Genomic DNA, 18,429 nt, shown 5'->3' on the forward strand with positions numbered 1-18,429 from the left:
TCTCACTGGCAGCGGGCAACCTCTCCCCCAGAAACTGTGGCCTTCAAGGGCCTGAGACGAGGGCCATCCTCCACTGAACTCGAGAGAAATTTACTGAATAATTTAAAAAACATTTGGGTTTACCTTTTAACCTGAGAAAGTCCATTATTTCTACTGAAATGCAGATGTTTCTGGGCTGTGTTGGATTTACCCTTTTTTAATGTACAAATAATGACTCCTTAAAAATGCCCGTTCCCTTAACAAGGCAAAAAAGAGCTCAAGATTCACGTGAAACTGAAAAGCCTCTGCCATTCAGAACCTTGGCAAAGGCACCTGTGCCGCCCCCACTCTCCCGCCCCACGGTGGGAGGGTAGTTGGTCTTCAGAGTGCGAGCACCCCTCCGGCCCTCCCCTGAATTCCCCGTATCTCCCCCTTCTTCTCCGCCCTCCGGTTTTTAATCCAGGGGTTTGAAAGGAGGGAGGGAACCAAACGGGAGCCAGATGTGTGCGAGTCCCGAGCTGCCGCCTCCTCCCTCCTCTCGGGCATCTTAAAACCCGGAGCGCTAACTAAGGAGGATCCGGAGTCAGATAGACACAGTGCAAACAACTCTGCTCCGGGGCTCCTCCGGGAGTGGGAGCCGGGAGGGAGGGGGAAAGGAAGCCGGGCATGCTCAGTAGGCGGGACAAAGTTTTTTTTTTTTCTCCTTTTTTTTTTTTTTTTCGGTCGCAAGTAGGAAGCTTTTTGCACTCCACCACCTCTGGCCGCTGGGAAGACGTCATCGCTTCCGCCCTACTTCCTCCTCCTGTTGGCGGCGGTGAGAATCCAATATGGAGTAAATCGGTGGAGTCGAGAGATGGGGCTCGGACGGGGCGCCCTGCACCGCCTCCCAGGCGCACCTCCCCCGGCCGCCGACCGCTCCCCGGAACCGTGATTGGCCCGGCCCCCCCCCGGGGGCGACCCCGGGCAGAGCCCCTACCCGCGGCCGGCCCTCTCCTCCTGCTCTCAGCAGTCCCCGCCGCTTCACGGCGCGCTTGTTTTTCTCCTCCTCTCCCCTACCGCCGTCCCCTGCCCAAATCTCTCCCCTTCGCCGACTCCCGAGCCCCCGGAGTCCCCGCCCGCCTCGCCCCTCGGCGCTGCGGCGCTCACTCCTCCCGAAGCTTGCCTGTGCACCCCTTCCTCAGACCTCACCCCGCACTCCGGTCACCCTGCTTCCCCTTCTGCCTTCTGCGGCGCCCCCTTCATCTCTAGCCGCCCCCCCTCTCCAACCAAATCAGGCGATCTCCGGAGATGTGAAGAAAGGGGGGTGAGCGGACAGGAAGATGAAGGGAGCAAAGCTGCCCGCCGCGGGACAGGCGTCTAGGTGAACAGGAAAATGACCGAAGAAACACACCCGGACGAGTAAGTTTGGCCGCGGGGTGGGACGAGTGTGCCCCGCGGGGGCAGCGTGGGGGCCGGGGCTGAGGACGCGGGCGGGGACATTGGTTGGGTGAATTTGGCGTGGGGTGCCGCGACTCATTGGCCTGTGGGGTTTGGGACTCGAGATTTCCCCCCTTGTTGTTGAATTGAGGAGGGGGCAAAAACTGCTGCGGGCCGGCGGGGGCGCGCCTTGGGTCCTTGGGCTGGTGGCGGCTTCGGGGGCCAAGGGCGCGAGGGTGACCTCGGGGTGGTCCCGGCTCCCTCTCCGGGGACTCACAAATACCCCTCCCCTCGAGATCCTCGGCGGCTGGAGCGGAAGACTTGACACCCCCGCTCTGGTTTCCTGGAGTCGGTGGGTTTTTACATGGTGACTTTGAGACTCTCCCGCCCCGCCGCTCGCCCCGCGGTCCTTTCGGGAGCCCACTGGGGCCCAGGCTCCGCCATTTCGTTTTCTTGAATCGCTCTCATTTGCATACCACATTTTCATTCATAAAAAACACAGCGGAGCGAAGGGAGGACTGGGCACCGGCTGCGCGGGGGTCTGTGTGCGCCGGGGTCCCCGCGCGGGCCGGTGTGCGGAGCCGCCCCAGGTTCCGCGGCGCATATGAGTTTGTGTGCACGCGCTGGCAGGCCCGGGACTGGGGCCCCGCGGGGTCCGGGGTGCTCGCGGGACAGATCGGAGGGTGTGCGGCGGGGGTGGGCGGCAGCGTGCGGGGCAGCGCGCTGCGGGCCTGTTTATGTGTGCATCTGTGTGTGTGTGTGTGTGTGTGTGTGTGTGTGTATCTGTGTGTGTGCGCGTGCACAGGCGTGCGTGCCCAGCCCGCGGGCCCGAGGGGAACAATGCTCCGGGCGCTTCGAGAGGGGCCCCTGGGCGGACCCACTGCCCTCCCGAGGGACCGGTGTCTTTTTCCAGCCCTGAGCCAAGGTGCAGCTCCCTCCGGCCCCGCGGTCGCCGAGTCGGGTTTGGCTTTCTCCCACCCCCGCCCGAGGCGCTTCCGATCGCGGGTGCTACAGAGGCAGGGCTACCGAGCCCGGCGCCTGAGGTTGTCCGCCTCGGGTCCGAGCGGTCACCGCACCGCAGTGGCCGCCGCTGCTCAGCGGCTGTGCCCGCCACCAGCCACTTTTTTTTTTTTTGTGAATAAGACGCTCTCCTTTATTGTCACATGATATCCCTCCCCTCCTCCCCTGCACATTCATAAATCCGGAGCCTGCCTCGGCTCCTTTCATTCAGTGCTGCCATTAGCTAAGGTAGCGGTGGCGCCGGCTGGTGCTCTTTGGCTTGGGCGCGGAGAGCCGGTGGGCAGCCGTGGGGACGTGCCTGGAGGGAGGCCCCGCGCGTGTCTGCAGGGATGTGGGGGCTGCGGGTAGCCAGCGCCAGACACCGTGGGTCTTTTGCCCCCGCGAGCATTGGGACTCAGTGCAGAGAGGGGAAGTGACTCAGGGCTGGCCGGCAGGGAGGGCTTCTCTTGCAGCAGGTGACAGAATGCTGTGCTGTAAGAATCTACTCACTTTTTTTAAAATGCCCCTTTATTCTTTGGTCTCTGCTTTTGCCAGGCTGGGCGGGAGGGGGTGTTGGGAGGACTGGTGTTTGGGAAAGGGAATTTCCTTTCTGTGGGTCCCCAGGGAGCTTTGGTTGCAGTAACCCCTGGTCTGCTGGACACCCATTCCGTACGTAGCTGGAGAGGATACTGCCTGGTGTGTGTGTTGTGGCTGTCCCACCACATCTGCTGGTCTGTGTATTTTAGACCTTTTGCTTTGCCTTCATAAACTGTATCTTTAAATGGTAAAATGAAAAATGTTGACGTTCTAGGGCAGAAATACAGGTTGGGGTGGGGGAGGGATATACTGCTGGGCCTTGCCCCCTTTTGGAGTTGACTAATAAACAGGTATTTTTACGGGTCCTTGTTTGTCCCTGCACACACAAAGAGCAGTAGTAGCAGGGAGGGACGGTTGCCATGCTCTGGGCTGGTTGGAGATTGGTTCACCACCCTCGATTGGGTTCCTTGGCTCCAGCTCTTGGGAATACTGGCCTGGCCTCTCCCTTTTCGGGGAGGCATGTCAGCTTTGCATCCTCCCCTGTCTGCTATCCAAAGCAAAAGGATTTCAGATGGGATCACCAGCAAAAAATAAATAAAAAACTCTCTTCCAGGCTTTCAGAGCAGTTCAGCATGGAACCAGCTGCCCCAACTGCTGTCAAGCCCAGTTGAGACAATGGATATTTGAGGACAGGTTCTGGTTTCAGTTAGAGAATCAGAAAGCTGTGGCACCACAGCCCGCTGCAGAATTCTGGCCTTCTTGGGTTTACTTTTAATGTAATGACCTTGTCATGAGACATGAAATGCCTGGTAAGAAGACAGGCTGTATGTAAACTGCCATTTGTGGACACTGTCCATTATATTGTTCAATGTTCTTAAGTAATGACCCATCTGAAAAATGCCTCTTAAATGCTGGTGCCAGGAAGAAGGTTTCTCTCTGAGTTACAGAGCTTGCTGTGATTGCTTTTGTGTTGTTTTCCTACCACTGTCAGGAAGCTCAGAGCTAAAATTTTTGCTTGATTATGGTGCCATATTAGCCTAGGTTTTTGCTAGGTTTATTTACCCCTCCTCTGTGTGCATTTTGATCGCCTGTTTTCTCATCTAGTGGTTTGAGGTTCCTTTTGGAAGTAGGCAAGGTATGTTACTTATAAGGCGGTAATCAAACTGGAGACTGGCGGATATATTTGTGCCTTAGATAAAACATTTTCCTGATAGTCCACATATATTTAAGGCTTTTATTAAACAATACAGGTACTTAACTATCTTGATCAGAATATAGTAACTCAGAATGGTAAAATCATGCTTAATTTAAAAAAACAAGTTTCATCTTCTATTGTTCTTTTCCATGTCAATTTAAAACTCCTCTAATATATATATATATGCTCATAAATTCAGGAAAGCTTGCCTGCCCTTTTCACCGATGGTCTTAAACAATAGTTTCCACATAGAAAATACCCTGATCCTTTTTTGATCCCACTCCAGGTAAAAATGCATGTTAAGATTTCCAACTCTACAGATTTTTTTTATAATTGAAAAATTGAAGAGCATCAACAAACTATTGAAAGTGGTCTTTTGTACACAGGGAGTGGAAAATTTTTTTTAAATCATGTGTATTTCGTCTGTATCTTTAAAGCATGCAATCATGGCTATGAATGGTTTGGAAATTTGCAGACAAAATGAAGAAACCCTTCTCAAATGAGCTGTAACTCGGGAGACACCGGGCTACCATTCAGCTTTCTGTCTGGTTCATGAACCCTTCTCTGCAACACACATCTTGCTGAGAATGGATTTGTAGCTCAGCCCTCAGTTGTATTTTCCCTAATGTTGAAAGGGTTCCCATTAAAAAAAAAAAAGGCTTAAATATTTTTGCTGAAACTTTTCAAAGAAATTAGCCATTATAACCCTTATATTCCAATTACTTGAGCTTACCTTCCAAAAGATGAGCCTACTCTGCCATGAAACCACAATACCATGATGACACTTAATAAAATGAAGAATAAATTCCCTGATGTCTGTAACTCTTAGTCTCAGTTGACTGAAAAATGTCTTTCTAACTGGTTATTTCAGACAAGGGCCAACAATCCTGCTTTAAATTCATTTGTAATGTGTACTTAAGACTCAATGCTTAGCCGATTGCTCACTTTCTGATGTAAGGCAAGTTACTTTTGTATCTCACCTTGGTTTTATCTGAGTGAATAAAATGGCAATAAATACGACTGATTTCATGGAGTTGCTGTGGGAATTCAATGAGCTAGCCCGTGTAAAGCTTACAGCCGGCACCACGAATAACACAGGTGTCTGGTGTCAGCTCTTTGTTGGGCGCTGGGATAGATTTCTTACAGGCTCACTTTCAAACGTGTGAAGGGGTTGTCACCCCATTTATCTGATATGGAAGCTTAAGTAAAGTCACTTGTCGAAGACAGCTAATATTTTTTATAGCAGTTTATTCATTTAGCCTTCTCAGCAATTCTATGCAGTAGATAGCATTATTACCTCCATTTGTAGATGGCAAAACCAAGGCCCAGAGCAGTTAAGTAACCCCAGCAGCCTTGCTCAGAAAGGATTGTTTTTAACCAGCATGAGGTACTGTCTCAGAAGGGGAGAGGGTGGCAGCCTTAGTCATACTGACTTCAGAGCTCACACCATTTCTGCCAGTCATGCTGTCCCTTATTCTTCTGAATTGGTGATAGTCTGTCACTGCCGTAACTTTTTTCACTTCCCTTATCTTCCCTGAAAATGCTATGACGCACATACTGAATCAAAGTGAATTTGAATAAACTTGGGCTTGAGAATTCTGCCATACACCTTAAGATAATGGGAGTGTGAATTCAGGGTTGGTTATTACTGGAAAGTTAGATCTACATTCATTGAAATAACAGTTGTGGGAATTAGACCCATTACAATAAGTATTGATCCATTCTCTTTGTATTAGCCTTAAAAAAAGGGAGTGTGTTTCCACTCTACTTAAAATCCTTAAATGTTAAAAACATGGAGTTGACTATTCAGAATTGGAATCTTGATTTGTTCATCAGAAAATCTTGAAAGCAAAGCAAAGCAAAACAGAAAACTTGGAAAGATCTTAACAAGCTTATAAGCCAGGACGTTGTCATTGTATAAAGACACTGTTACTGTGTAAAATTAAATTCTTGCTGCAAGGCTGTACGTCTTGTTAGGTGGTGGGCCTGGACTAACCTCCACCTGCTGGGTCTGTTTCCACAGGGATCTTAACAAATGCTGCCTCCTTTCTAGCTGTAGCTGATCCCCTCTGCTCTCCAGTTCCTTTAACCAGTAAAGTGTATTATAAGTGAATCAGTGTGAGTATCGAAACTATTCTGCCTCAACAGTCTGCTTGCTCGTGCTCTTTATTCTGAAATCCTCTTCTTTCTTCCTTTCCTTCAACAAGTGAGATTCTGCTCATTCCCCTCAACCAGCCCTGGGACATTCCTTTTATGAGGTCCTCCTAGACTTTCCCCACCGCGACTAAGTCAAGATCACAGACTCTATGGCATTTCCCCCTCCATCGTCTGGCATATAATCACCATTTAGATTTGGGCTTATACCCAGATTCTGTCCTGGAATAGGAGCTTTTGGGATTCAGGATTATTACCTCTTAACTGCCTAGTTTTCTAGTTGTTGGCCTAACACCACTGGGCACATTGTGGCTGCTTTTAATAAATATCTATTGAACTTAAAAAATGGATTTAATTATTTTAAAATGCAGTTTTGTCCCTGCTGACTAATGCAATCATGACAATTGTTGGATTTGGTTAACTTAGGATGTGTATAAGCCTCCTTTGGAGAAGCTCCGTGTTCACATGAAGCCCTTGACGTGTTTTGTGGAAATTGGGTGCAGAACTACCTGGTGGTGGTGATCCGTGATTGACGACTCAAAACCAGTTTGATTCCAGGCACTGTTGGGGGAACTGAGAAGTGGAAGATTCTCAATGCAATAAGCCAGGGCCTGTGTTTCTGCCTCTGCAGGAGAATCTCTGCAGAAATCACAGTATTAGCAATTTGCTGTAGCTACAGGGTTCTTATGGCGTCTTGACACTTGAAGTTGGAGACAGCTGTGCTGGTGAACTCAAGTATTGGCATAGTCCCTGTGTTACGGGGCTGAACACAAATACACAGTCTAACAGCAAAAATCCTCAGAAACTGAACATGATAATAGAGGCAGAGCAGGAAGTTTTTGTGTTCAGTTTGTTTTGGCTTGTATTCTCTTAAGTAAATGGGGCTGTTTTGGATTTGTTTTTTTTTTTAAAGACCCAGTCATATTGATAAACTTGATAACTGTTCTTGTAAATATTTTAAATCAGTGTGTAACTATTTCTAATCAATGTTTAAGGATAGAACATTGATGATTTTTAAAAGCATTTCCTAGGGCTTTTAGTCCCTGGAGTAGAGGGAATATCTTTTGCACTGGTGCACACCATGCTCTGGGAAGCAAGATGCGTTTTCTGTATGCTTGCCCTGGGTAGGCATGAAACATTGTTCCCACAGCTTGACGTATCACCTGTCACGGAAAGGAAGTCAGGCCAGGATCTCAGTGAAATACTTGATATTAACTGGCAGAGGGGTTGGCTAAATTAAAGAACAGCTGTTTATAGCAGTTCATTTCTCAGGTCATCTTTGTCAGCATTATGTTCACCTGGGGCACACTGCAGCCAAGATAGCAAATCATGCTTCTGTTATATACTCTCTTTCAAAGGGTGGTTGAATATGTATTTAAAAACAACACTTCTGTGTTTACTTGCACCAAGAGCAGAGAGGTGGAGAAGTGGATTTTGACTTCACCCTGGCATTTAGCACTTGGGATTGAAGAGATTAGAACAACACCGGCAGCTTCCAAAGTGTATGGCTTTGGCTCCTCTTTGTACTGAAATAATGATTTGTCAAATCTGGTTGTTTCCATTTTTAGCAATATTCCCTGTGGTCCATTCATGGATGCTTAAAACTTAATTATCAGGCGAAGTTTTTTTTTTAATTGTCTTTCCTAGTTCAACTAATACTGACATCTTTGTCTTTCATTTTCATTATTTATTCCTCGTATTTCTTTTTCTCACTGCATTGCTTTGGCCCTGGCCTCCAGTATTGATTTTTCAGATAAGCACTGTTTATTCTGTATTTGCATCCCACCCTGAGCATGCACAGAGAAGCTTGGCCCGTCTGCCCTTCCAGGTGTGGGAATAATAGATTATTGACCCTAATACCCATAGTCTGGCAGAATGCCGAGATCATAGTAGGCTTTCTGCAAACGTTTATTGATTAGCTAATGTAAATATTCATTAATTGAAAAAGAGTTGTACCTTATGTAAAAAATTAAATGATTATTCATATTGTACCTGCATCCAAAAAGACTCTGACGTTGCTTTCTTCAGAACTACCGAGATGGGCAGGCTGCCATGACGGTAATGGAAGAAATGTGGGCTTTGGGGTCACACCCTGCCTCTGCCCTCTACTGACTCTTACTGTCAGGGTACTTACCTATAGTAGCATTCTTCACTCTCTTGCCAGTCTGTGGTCTAGAAATCTTATTACCAGCAGCATTCAAATTCTGTCTAAAACAAGAATCAATAGGCTAGGTGGGGCCCAGAGTTCTCTTAGGAGTAAGTTGGCTTATGACTTGTTTTTGTCTGCTTGCCTGCCGGTGTTTGCATTTTGTATTTCCAGCCGAGGAGTAAAGCGGATGATGGACCAGAGATTTGATTTAATCATCAACATCCCAGGACTTCTACTCATTTTTACAGACCTTTTAAAGCTATGTAAGTGTGAAGCGAGTCTTGACCTATTCGTTAAATTTCTCTCCTTTGCTTAATAGATTAAATCAAATCTGGGATTTTTCTCAGGCTCAGAATTCCAAAACAGGTCTGCTCTGCCAGGATGGAGTGCCCCGGCTCAGCGTCACTTCCAGCCCTCAAGGCCTAGTGGTTGCCTTCTCCCACTAGGAGGACAGGTGAACAGGTTTTAGACCAGGAGCCTGCTGTTTGCAAACCAGCTTTGAGGCCCTTAGCATCCATTCTTAGATGTCTTTTCTACTACGGAAAGTGGGCAGATACAGGATTACAGGGGTCCATGTTGAGTGTGGTAGACTTTGAATCTAAAGAGCTTGACTTTAGAGCATACTTGGACGCTAACTGCAAAGCCCTGTGTAAATTATCTTGTGGGTAAAATAAATAGCAGTGGGATGAGGCTTGAGGAGAGGGGGTGACTAGCTGTGGAGTGCCATTCACTTACTGTGTGCAGTGTGCCAGATAGGACCCGAGCTGTGACTCAGGGAGCCTCTGCCCTCGGGGAGCTTACTTTCTGGGGTGCTGGGCACTTGCATCTGCCTTGAGGGCTGAGAACAGCACCGCCTGGATGATGGTCTGACTGGCTACCAGAGGTGCTTCCCTTCTTCCCCTTCCCCTGCAGGGTTCCTCCTCGAGCTGCAGGCATTGGGACGCCCAGATCTGGGGTGGAGGGAACTCTTCCTCCAGAGCATTAAAGGAACTGCCTGCCCTTCTCAGAATCCCCCAACAAGTTCTTTGAGTTGTTTTTTGGGTGAGAGTGTGTCTGTGTGTGTGTGTGTGTGTGAGTGCATGTGTTTTGTGTACACACACTTGCACATTCACACATGGATGGAATAAATCCAGCTACAGGTGAGGAAAAGATTCAGCAAAGTTAAGTATCCTTTCTGAGGTCACCGAGCAAGCGCTGTTATTTTTACCCAGGTCCTTTGACTTCAGACCTGACGTCTGTAGAACAGCATTATGTGTCATAACTTCACAGCACCTCGGTTTCTGCGTACAAAGAACTTGTGCTGCGTGGACAGCCTGATTTATATTACCATGGAGTGAATGAAGTTAGAGCTCATTTAGAATCCTGTAAACACGGAAGAACTTCCAGGTGACATCTCTTCCTTGCATTCCTGTGTGGGAGCAGGGAACCAGGGCCCCCTGGGCTGGCCTCTTCTGTACCGACACAAAGAGCAGCTCTCCAGATACCTCCTTTGGAAAGAGAACCAGCCCCCTCACCCTTGATGGAAAGTGTGTGGGAGCAGGATGGCTAACAAATCACCCTTTTCTCCTGGACCTGTGTTTGAGCCTAAGCTGTTTTGAGAGGAGGATTAAACTTGAACGTGCTCAAGAAATCACCTGGGAATCTTGTACAGCGAGGATTCTGATTCAGGAAGGCCTGAGAGTCCGCACTGTTAACAAACTTCCAGGTGCTCCTGGAGCTGCAGATCCAGGGACCACATTTTGAACAGCAAGAGCCTGTCTGTGGCTGTGACGACAGTGAGCTCCCAGCTGCCAGGTTTGTGTCTTCAAAGGCTACCTCACGTACTTGGCATTTGGAATCTATCGAAGAAGCTCATGGGACAAGAAGGAGAGAGATTTTTCAAGGGCCTGCCCGTTACCGTTCTTGGCAGGACTTCCAACTTTGAGGTATAGCTTGATTTTAGAGGGGAAGGTCCTGGAAGAATTTTTTTTTTCTTTTTTTCTTACGGCTTAAAAAAAGTTCTTGGTGAATGTCAGGTGGCCCAAGAGATCCACCCTAAAAAGAAGTAGGAAGCCCCAGCCCTCTGTGTGTGTTCTGTCCGTCGGCAGCTGGCATTCTGCACCTTCCAGACACGTTAGTCTTGCATGGAAAGCCTGCCGCCCTGGACGCAGGCACAGTCAGCCCTAGAAGAAATCACAGGAAGTAATTAAACAGAGAAGGTCAGAGAAAGAGGAAGTGGTTGTGTTGTTCCTGATGCGAATAGCATTGTTGTTCCTGGGGATCGAGATGATGGTGTTTAAGTCTTCTGGAATGTGGCTGCTTGGGGATTTGATTGTGTTTAGATTGCAGCCCTTTTCGTTTATTCTTTTAGACAGCAATCTAGTTAGGAAATGAATTGCTCTTAGGTCTTATCAGGAATCCCCACGTGCCTAAGCAGAAGTCTTGAGCGGGGAGTTGCTTATAGCTTGGCAAATTGCACTTAAATGAAATGAATGTCAAGACTATTAGAGGTTAATTTTAGGTGTCTGGAGTTCTCCCTAATTCTCCTGATTAAACACTTTAACATAATAGTTTCCTTAATTGGAATAATGATAGAATATTAGCATGCATATTAAACCATTTACCCAAATTTGAATAGGGTTAAAATGCAAATTATCCATCACTTGTCAGCACTCACTCTTTAGAGATAATTCCTGGTGAGAGATGGGGAAGAGACTGGAATAAGAGTCGGGAAGTGGCTTTCCACCTGAGGCAGCTTTGCTCAGAAAGCCAAGAACAGCCCAGAGGACTGAAGGAAGGAGAGACCCTTTGTTCCCCCCCCTTAAAAAGAGGTGCTAAAAATACCAACGCCTGTGATGGTAATAACTCCAACAAGAAGTCAGATGGAACAGGAAATCTGAACGAGCTGACTGCAGACCCTCTCCGGTTGTACCTGCATTCGCCTGTCGTATTTTTCTTTCAGAGGAAGGTGATCAGAGACTTAAGGTCCCTTGCCAGCATTTAGATACCTCCCTCTGAAGTCTTGAACTGATGCCACCACCCAGCAGTTGCCCAAAAGTGGCTGGGGACCCATAACCACTCCGAGTGTTGTTCGTGAACCAAATATGCCCATAATGCCGCCCATATGTATGTATTACTCTCTTTCGATGTATGTAGCTACATTTATAGAATAATAAAATGCAACCTCAGTAAAATACTAGTGAATTCACTGTGGATGTTTGTCATGTTTTTCTCAACTCAGTTATTAAAAAATATAGTTGTAATCCCTGGGGAGGGAGACTAGTCCTTGAATTTTCTGCCTTTGAGTACTTTTAGAAAGTTGGAAATCATAGCTGTGACCCTCATTCTGGTGTAAGGACGTAAGTGTGGTCATTCTGTAGGGGATGCATGCTCTCAGGTGGACTGGGTGGAGGGTCTGAAGGAAAGCAGAGGACATTGGTTGGAGGTGGATGGGGTGGGGGGGTTGAAAATGAGTCAGGACGTCCCCCCTGCTGCCCCCACCAGACTTAGCACAAAGTTGGGTCTTCTTATAGGAGGGCCTGGGGGAGTGCATTTTATGTCTTCCAGCTCTCCCCCCTTTCCCCTCCTGCAGTCAGCATTTATCGAACACCTGTGCTGTGTTGTATTGTGGAAAAGAGGATACACCCACCACTAGAAGCTCTTGAATGGATACCAAGTAGCAGAGAAGATGGGTACCCAGCTGCCATGTGCAGTAAGTTCTGGGAGTCAGGACACTTAGATTTCCATCACTTCTTTGCCACTAATGTGCTCTGTGACCTTTGGCAAGATGTCGAGCTGCTTCCCTGGGCTTTGCTTTCTCATCTCTGAAATAAAGGGACTGAATAATATCATAATATTTAAGAACTCATGTTCCAAATTTTGCAAGGAGAGTTCTTATTTAAAAAAAAGAAAGCTTTTATTCTTATTTATAATATTCTATTTTAAAATAGAGAGAAAGAAGAAATTAAAATACCTCTTGGCTGCATTAGCCAGGGGAGATTTCACTTTCAACCAGGTGGGACTTGGGTTTTAGAGGACCCAGATAAAGATGGTGGTGAGGATGGTGGGGAGAGGGGCGGGTGAGGCAAGTTGGAGAGGAGGCATCTTGGGTCCGAAGATTTCTTCCACAGACAAGAAAGCTCCACCTCTGGATTTATGCTGGGAGAGCTCGGAAAAAGAGCTGGTCCAGTCAGGTGAGGCTAAATTTGGGTGGTTATTACATGCCAAGCTAACAAAGTGGGTACTTGGACTTGTTTTTTAGGTAGAATGGAGCTGTTTAAAGTTTTGAAGCAGAGAAATGATAAAGTGATGTATCGGTAAATGCAAACTAGTTAGAGGATGCAGGCTAGGCTGGAGTCAGGGAGGCCACAAGTAATTGTGGTTCCTCCGTATCTGGGCAGGGCTTTCCTTCTGGCTTTAATGAAATGCAGTAGGCACTGCTGTAGGAACCCTTGTCTCAAAAAGGTTGTCCTTAAGTTTATTGGAAGATAGTCAAATGGGGATGTGAAATTCGAAACAAAATGAATCAACTTACTTTGTAGATCAAACTTACAGGCTGGTAACAAACCAAGTGAGGGATTTTGTTTTCGTTTGTTTTTAGCATCCTTACTTCTGCAGGAACACAGCACCGCTCAGCTGAAGTTGCTCTTGTGAAGTGGAGAATTCTTTGCGCTTTCTCACTGAAGTAAAATGGTTGCAACGTGACCATAAAATTATAGAACTGGAGATGATCTTAGGAAAATGCCAACTCCCTTCTTTTCCAGAAAAACTGCAATCCAGAGAGCTCAAGTGACAAACCCAGGGTCACACAGCTAGTTGGTGGCTTGAGATTTGTAAGCAAGCAGATGTCATCTGGCCTTGATTCCACCTGTTTTGGGTGCTCTGTTAAACATTACGACAGTTGCTACCTTGGAGTTGTTCAACCCTCAGGAGACAGGAAAAAGATGGTGGGAACCTATTTGGTTCAGATAAATGTAGCCCATGTTGACAGGGAACCTTCAACACTGAACAGATTGCCAGCCTTGGTCAGCCCCTGCACCAGGTTGAGATAGGTGAGCTGTCAGATGCTGTTCCCATGTAGCTCACCTTTGGGTGACAGACAGGGGTCCTCAGGGACAGCTTCCATGGGTGTTTCAGGAACAGGAGGTAGAGGTGGGCCTCCCTCAGCTCTCCATCCTGGGAGAGAAGATGAGCCCTTAGGTGAAAAGCTGAAACACATGTGACCTTCCAAGGTGTTTGCACCTGGGTGCTAGCTAGCAGAAAAGTCTATGAAACATTATCTACGCTTGTCCCTTCTCCCAGCTCCAGCACCGCCCCCCCCATGTGTACTTTTCATCTTAACTGCCAAGGCGGCATGGTCATAGACAGGAGGAAGTAATATTTGATATGCAGGTTTCAGGGGTGGGGGTGGCGGGCTGGTGGGTGCCGGCATGAGACGGGTGGCGGTTTGGGTGAGAACTGCATGCTTCTAAGCCAGCAGGTGCTGTTACAGCAGAGAGATGGAGGGAAGAGTTGACCAGCCAGCCATAATGAGTATTTTTTATGGTAGCTTTTTTTGCTTAATTGAAATATCGTTGATTTACAATGCTGTGTTAATTTCTGGCAAACAGCATAGTGATTCGGTTACACACACACACACACACACACACACACACACACACACACACACACTCCTTTTCACATTCTTTTTCATTATAGGCCATTACATTTTATGGTAGCTTTTTACTTTAAGGTCTTATAAGGCCGCTGCCCCATAGGTTAACTCCAGTTAAAGCTGAGATGATCCTTCATACTGAATCACACAGCGAGGAAATGTGATGGCCATGCAGAAGCAACCCCCAGACCAAGACACACTCTCCCCCAGGGCTTGCCATCTGGCAGACAGGCTGGGAGGACACACCCCACCTTGACATGGTGGCACTTGGTTCATTTCTTAATCCTGCTTTGAAACTCTCAGTCAGGACTCCTCTTGGGATAATAAGATGAATCATACTGCTCGTGTAGGATAGGAAGCGGGTACTTTAAAAAAATTTCCTTCTCGGCCACAAATGGCAAAATATCCTTCTTTCTTACGGGTGAGTTGTATTCCGTTACATATATATGTTGCTATGTTGCGTCTTCTTTATCCATTCATCTGTTGATGTGCACTTGGGATGCTTCCATATCTTGGCAATTATAAAGAATGTTGCTGTCAGTAGCGGGGTGTATGTGTCTTATTGAATTGTTATTTTGTGGTTGGCTTTATTCCTTTGATAACTGTAAGTTTAAAAAGGTAAAGCTCTAAACGTTCTTAGAAACAATGAACAGTACATATATGTAAATTTTAAAAGTACCTGCAGTATATTGTGTATATGTATTTACATGCAATATACTACATATGCGCAAACTGTAGCCATTCTACCTAACAAAACTGAAAAATAAAAAAAACTTTCCTCCTCTTGGGGTTCTATGTCCCCACTCCACCCCGCTTGTTAATCCTCATCAGCTGGGCATCCTTCTTACTCCTAGAGTGAAGGGTCCCTCGTGAGCCTAAAGATTGCATTGTGAAGTTTCAGGCTCCACATTCCAGCGCTTCTGGATCATTCATCCAAACAGTCAGGGTGGCTTGGTTATAAATGGTTTACCTGCTGATCCCTCCTGCCACATGCCTCTTGTTCCACATGGAGCAATACAACAGTGACCAGGAGAATAGGCCGGTGTGGTCCAGCCTCCACCCCTCCCATGCAGCCTGAGACAGAACCCCCCTCCGCGCCCACCCACCACTGTCCTAACAAAGGTGGTTTATCAGTGTAACAAGAGGCCCAAAGTGGAGCATATCCAGGGTTGGTTTGGGATGCTTTCTGTCTAAGGCACCACACCTGTCCATCTTTCCACTCTTAACCTGTCTCCTCCCTGGACGAACTGCATTAGAATTTCACCCTCACACCCTGGGTCAGTATTTCAAAAGATCCAGGAGATTCTGATGTGTCACAGACTCATCAGGGTTTGAAAGAGGGGAAAACCCGCCAAATCTAGAGGGCTGTGACCAACCAAGACGGCACTGCCCAAGAAACATTACTCGTTAAAAGACTAACGCCCCTGGGTGGTGGGTGTTAACTGGACTTAACTGTGGTCATCATTTTGCAATATATGCAGATAGCAAATCACATACACCTGAAACTAATACAATGTTGTATGTCAGTGGTAGCGCCAAAGGAAAAAAAAGATTCTCTTATCACTACCCGTTAATTTATCCTGAGTCACCTGCCATGTAGAAGGGTGTTCCAAAGGCCACGCACATCCCTGTCAGGGGAGGGGGCTGTTACGCCTTCCCTTCCTGCTCTTTCCTCTTGGTTCCATCTCATTCAAGTTAGGTAGCAAATAATCTCTTAGGGAGGAAGGTACCAAACTGATGTTCCATGTGAAGCGAGATCACACAAGAAAATAAAAAATAAATTCTAATTGTGGACCCAAGAGGTCTTTTATTTAATAAAAAACATTCTAAAGCACACATAAAAAAATCGCCTACAGCTGTCTAAAATTATGAATTTTAAAAAATTAATTTTTAAAAAGGTTTGGCTGAAACTTTAAAAGCCCTAATAATTTTTTTCAGTTTTCCTTAGTGATGTACTACACAAGCCTCTAGGCTACGAATTTAGCTATTTTCATAGTTAAAGTAGTAAATATAGGAGTGTTTTCTTTTAAATTTTGTCCTCTTTTTTGGGGGGGTGAAGTGGGGCCAATTATTTTACAGAAAACAGAAATAGTTCTTGAATTTGATTTTTGACAACACTTTGTTAATGTGGGACCAGAATTTGTATGAATTTAAAGGAAAACAGAGCTATAGAATCATATTCTTTTACCTAGAAACGAAAATTCATTGACTTAAAACAGATGTCTCTAACAAAAACTGGTGCCAGGTTTTAAGATTGTAGCCTGTCACCCAGAAGTGGGGCACCACATGCAGATGTGGGAAAGGCTGGAAAATGTTTCAATATCTTAGGAGAAAACGTGAAGGGCTCACTTGAACACGGGACAGTCTTGCACAACGATGTGAATGTCCTTCATGCCACTGAACCATACACTTGGAAATGGTTAAAATGATAAATTTCATGCTGTGTATATTTTGCTACAGCTGAAAAAAAAATTTTTTTTTAATGGGATCAGCTCAACTAATGACTTAATAAGAACTCAAAGACTTCATTCTGGAAAAATGGCAGTCTGAACTCAACTCCCAAGGCCGGTGGGTCACAGACACCGCATCTCCTATTTCACATCCTCATTTATAGATCTCTGGCTTCCTGTCAATCTGTGCCTAGTCCCCTACGCTCTTGCCCCTCCTTCCAGAAAGGCTCCCCTCACAGAAGTTGGAGGCAGATGGACTTTGAGATTAGGCCTTGTATTTCCTAAAGATTCCTGCATTTGATGAGTGTGTGTGTTTCTTTCTAGACTAGAGCATCTTGACAAGGGGATGGAACCTCTGAGAAAGCTCTGAACAGTTGTGCAGGAACTTGGTGGTGGGTTGGGGGGCTGATGGGCCTTTCCCAGACAGGGGGACCAGGGTTGAGGGGAGGCAGCTTTGGGCAGCACGCCTCATCCAGAGCCTCGGTGCGTTTCAAGGACTGCAGGAGGGCCAGCTTCAGAGGATGATGATGCAGAAAAACCCGTGCTACTCACACGTGTGAAAACCAAACAAGCCAGTCGGCCTGGCCTCCTTTCCTGTTTGGAGATGAGCAAATTTCTAACCTGGCGGGGGAATGAAGAAATCCCTTAATTCAAACAAACGCATGAGAATGAATGTGTGCTGAGGCCATGTCTGTGAGAAAACAGCTTGTCCTTCGAAGATATTAGCCCCTTTTCTTATTGGTAAGACTTGCTGATTTCCTCTTTAAGTCGTTTTACTGGTGGCACGTGGGTGCCCGCTGCACTGTCGGTGTCTCTGAGGTGGCACGCGCCTACAGGGGGGCTAATAGCAACATCCCTAGCTTCCGTGAATTTTTCAGTGAAACTAACTCTTAACCCGCAGGTACTCATCCTTGGTTGTTGATAATCTCTGCTTATTCATAAACTCACTGTAAATATAAACTCATGTTTACAGATTTGACAGTTTCTGGCCTGGGGAATACTCAGGTTTGATACTTAATTCGGCAATCTGTGTGTCCAGCCGGAAAAACATGCTGTAACAGGTTGTCCTGATAAGCTCCGGAAAAAGGATTATTCGTGGTTGAAAGCATGTTTGTTCACGTGAAAGCGCACAGCCCCCCACCCAGGATTGTAACACAGCATCTGAAGATCTTAGCAACTCAGGGAGCTGGGAGGTAGGCGTTGTGCTGCCTCCCTGGATGGCCCTGCAGCTCAGACTCTTCCTAGATAAGGGAGCCTTGTGCCCGGTGACTCGGGTACGCGGCCCTGATCCCAGGCAAGTCCCTCTGTGGAAGCACTGTCCTCAGTGACAGTCGGTTCTCAGCTGTGCTGACCGCTCCGCTGGTACACGTAGGCAGTGCCTCTTCCGCTGCCCAGACACCGTCCGGGTCTCCTTATCAGTGCTCAGGTTTAGCTGTGTCTCGTGTAAAACGGGGGCCCAGAACTGGAGGTGCTTTTCCAGATGCCACAGACTCACAGATGCTGTGGATGCTGGCCTCTCCGTGTAGTCTCGGGTGGGGGGACTGCAGTTAGCGGGGAGGCACGAGACTGTTCGCCTGGAAAATGCGTGCCACCCTACAGAGCCTGCACCCTTGATTTTCCTTTAATAGATGTGCCGATCACCATCAGCTGCTCTGGGCTTTAGAGGAGTAGATCTCTCTCCCTTTCAGAGGCAGAAAGGAGGCTCTCCTGGTGCCAGCCTGAGTACTCACTGGGCGTCAGTTATGGGCTCTTCGTGTGCTGGGCAGGGTGGGGAAGGGAGTTCCCACCTGCTCCAAAGCATCTCTCCACTTCTGAACGAAGGACTTTAGTCTGGGATGTTCTCCGAGTGGTATTGTTTGGCAGGACTGCAGAAGACCAGGTGAGAAGGTGGGTGAGCTGTTATACCACTGAAATCATT

At 47.1% G+C, this 18,429-nt stretch overlaps 1 protein-coding gene and 1 long non-coding RNA gene across 8 annotated transcripts in view; both read left to right on the forward strand.

The window, feature by feature from the left end:
* The window catches only part of SPRED2 (sprouty related EVH1 domain containing 2), a 129,449-nt gene that overhangs the window by 17,128 nt on the left and 93,892 nt on the right, over positions 1–18,429 (forward strand). For 5 of the 7 annotated variants that reach the window (XM_072937625.1, XM_072937621.1, XM_072937623.1 and 2 more), the window contains one exon: positions 713–1,377. In XM_072937625.1, coding sequence (XP_072793726.1) covers positions 1,352–1,377 — 26 coding nt within the window. In that variant the 5' untranslated portion in view covers positions 713–1,351. Of the gene's footprint in view, positions 1–709; positions 1,378–18,429 lie in introns of all 7 variants that reach the window. The other 2 variants (XM_072937628.1, XM_072937622.1) reach the window with 2 other exon arrangements.
* LOC140685670 (uncharacterized) lies at positions 2,655–8,615 on the forward strand. Its single transcript, XR_012058935.1, has 3 exons — positions 2,655–2,691; positions 6,150–6,244; positions 8,601–8,615. It is a non-coding gene; the product is annotated as an uncharacterized lncRNA (long non-coding RNA).

Source organism: Vicugna pacos, chromosome 15, assembly GCF_048564905.1.
Source record: "Vicugna pacos chromosome 15, VicPac4, whole genome shotgun sequence".
NCBI lineage: Eukaryota > Metazoa > Chordata > Mammalia > Artiodactyla > Camelidae > Vicugna > Vicugna pacos.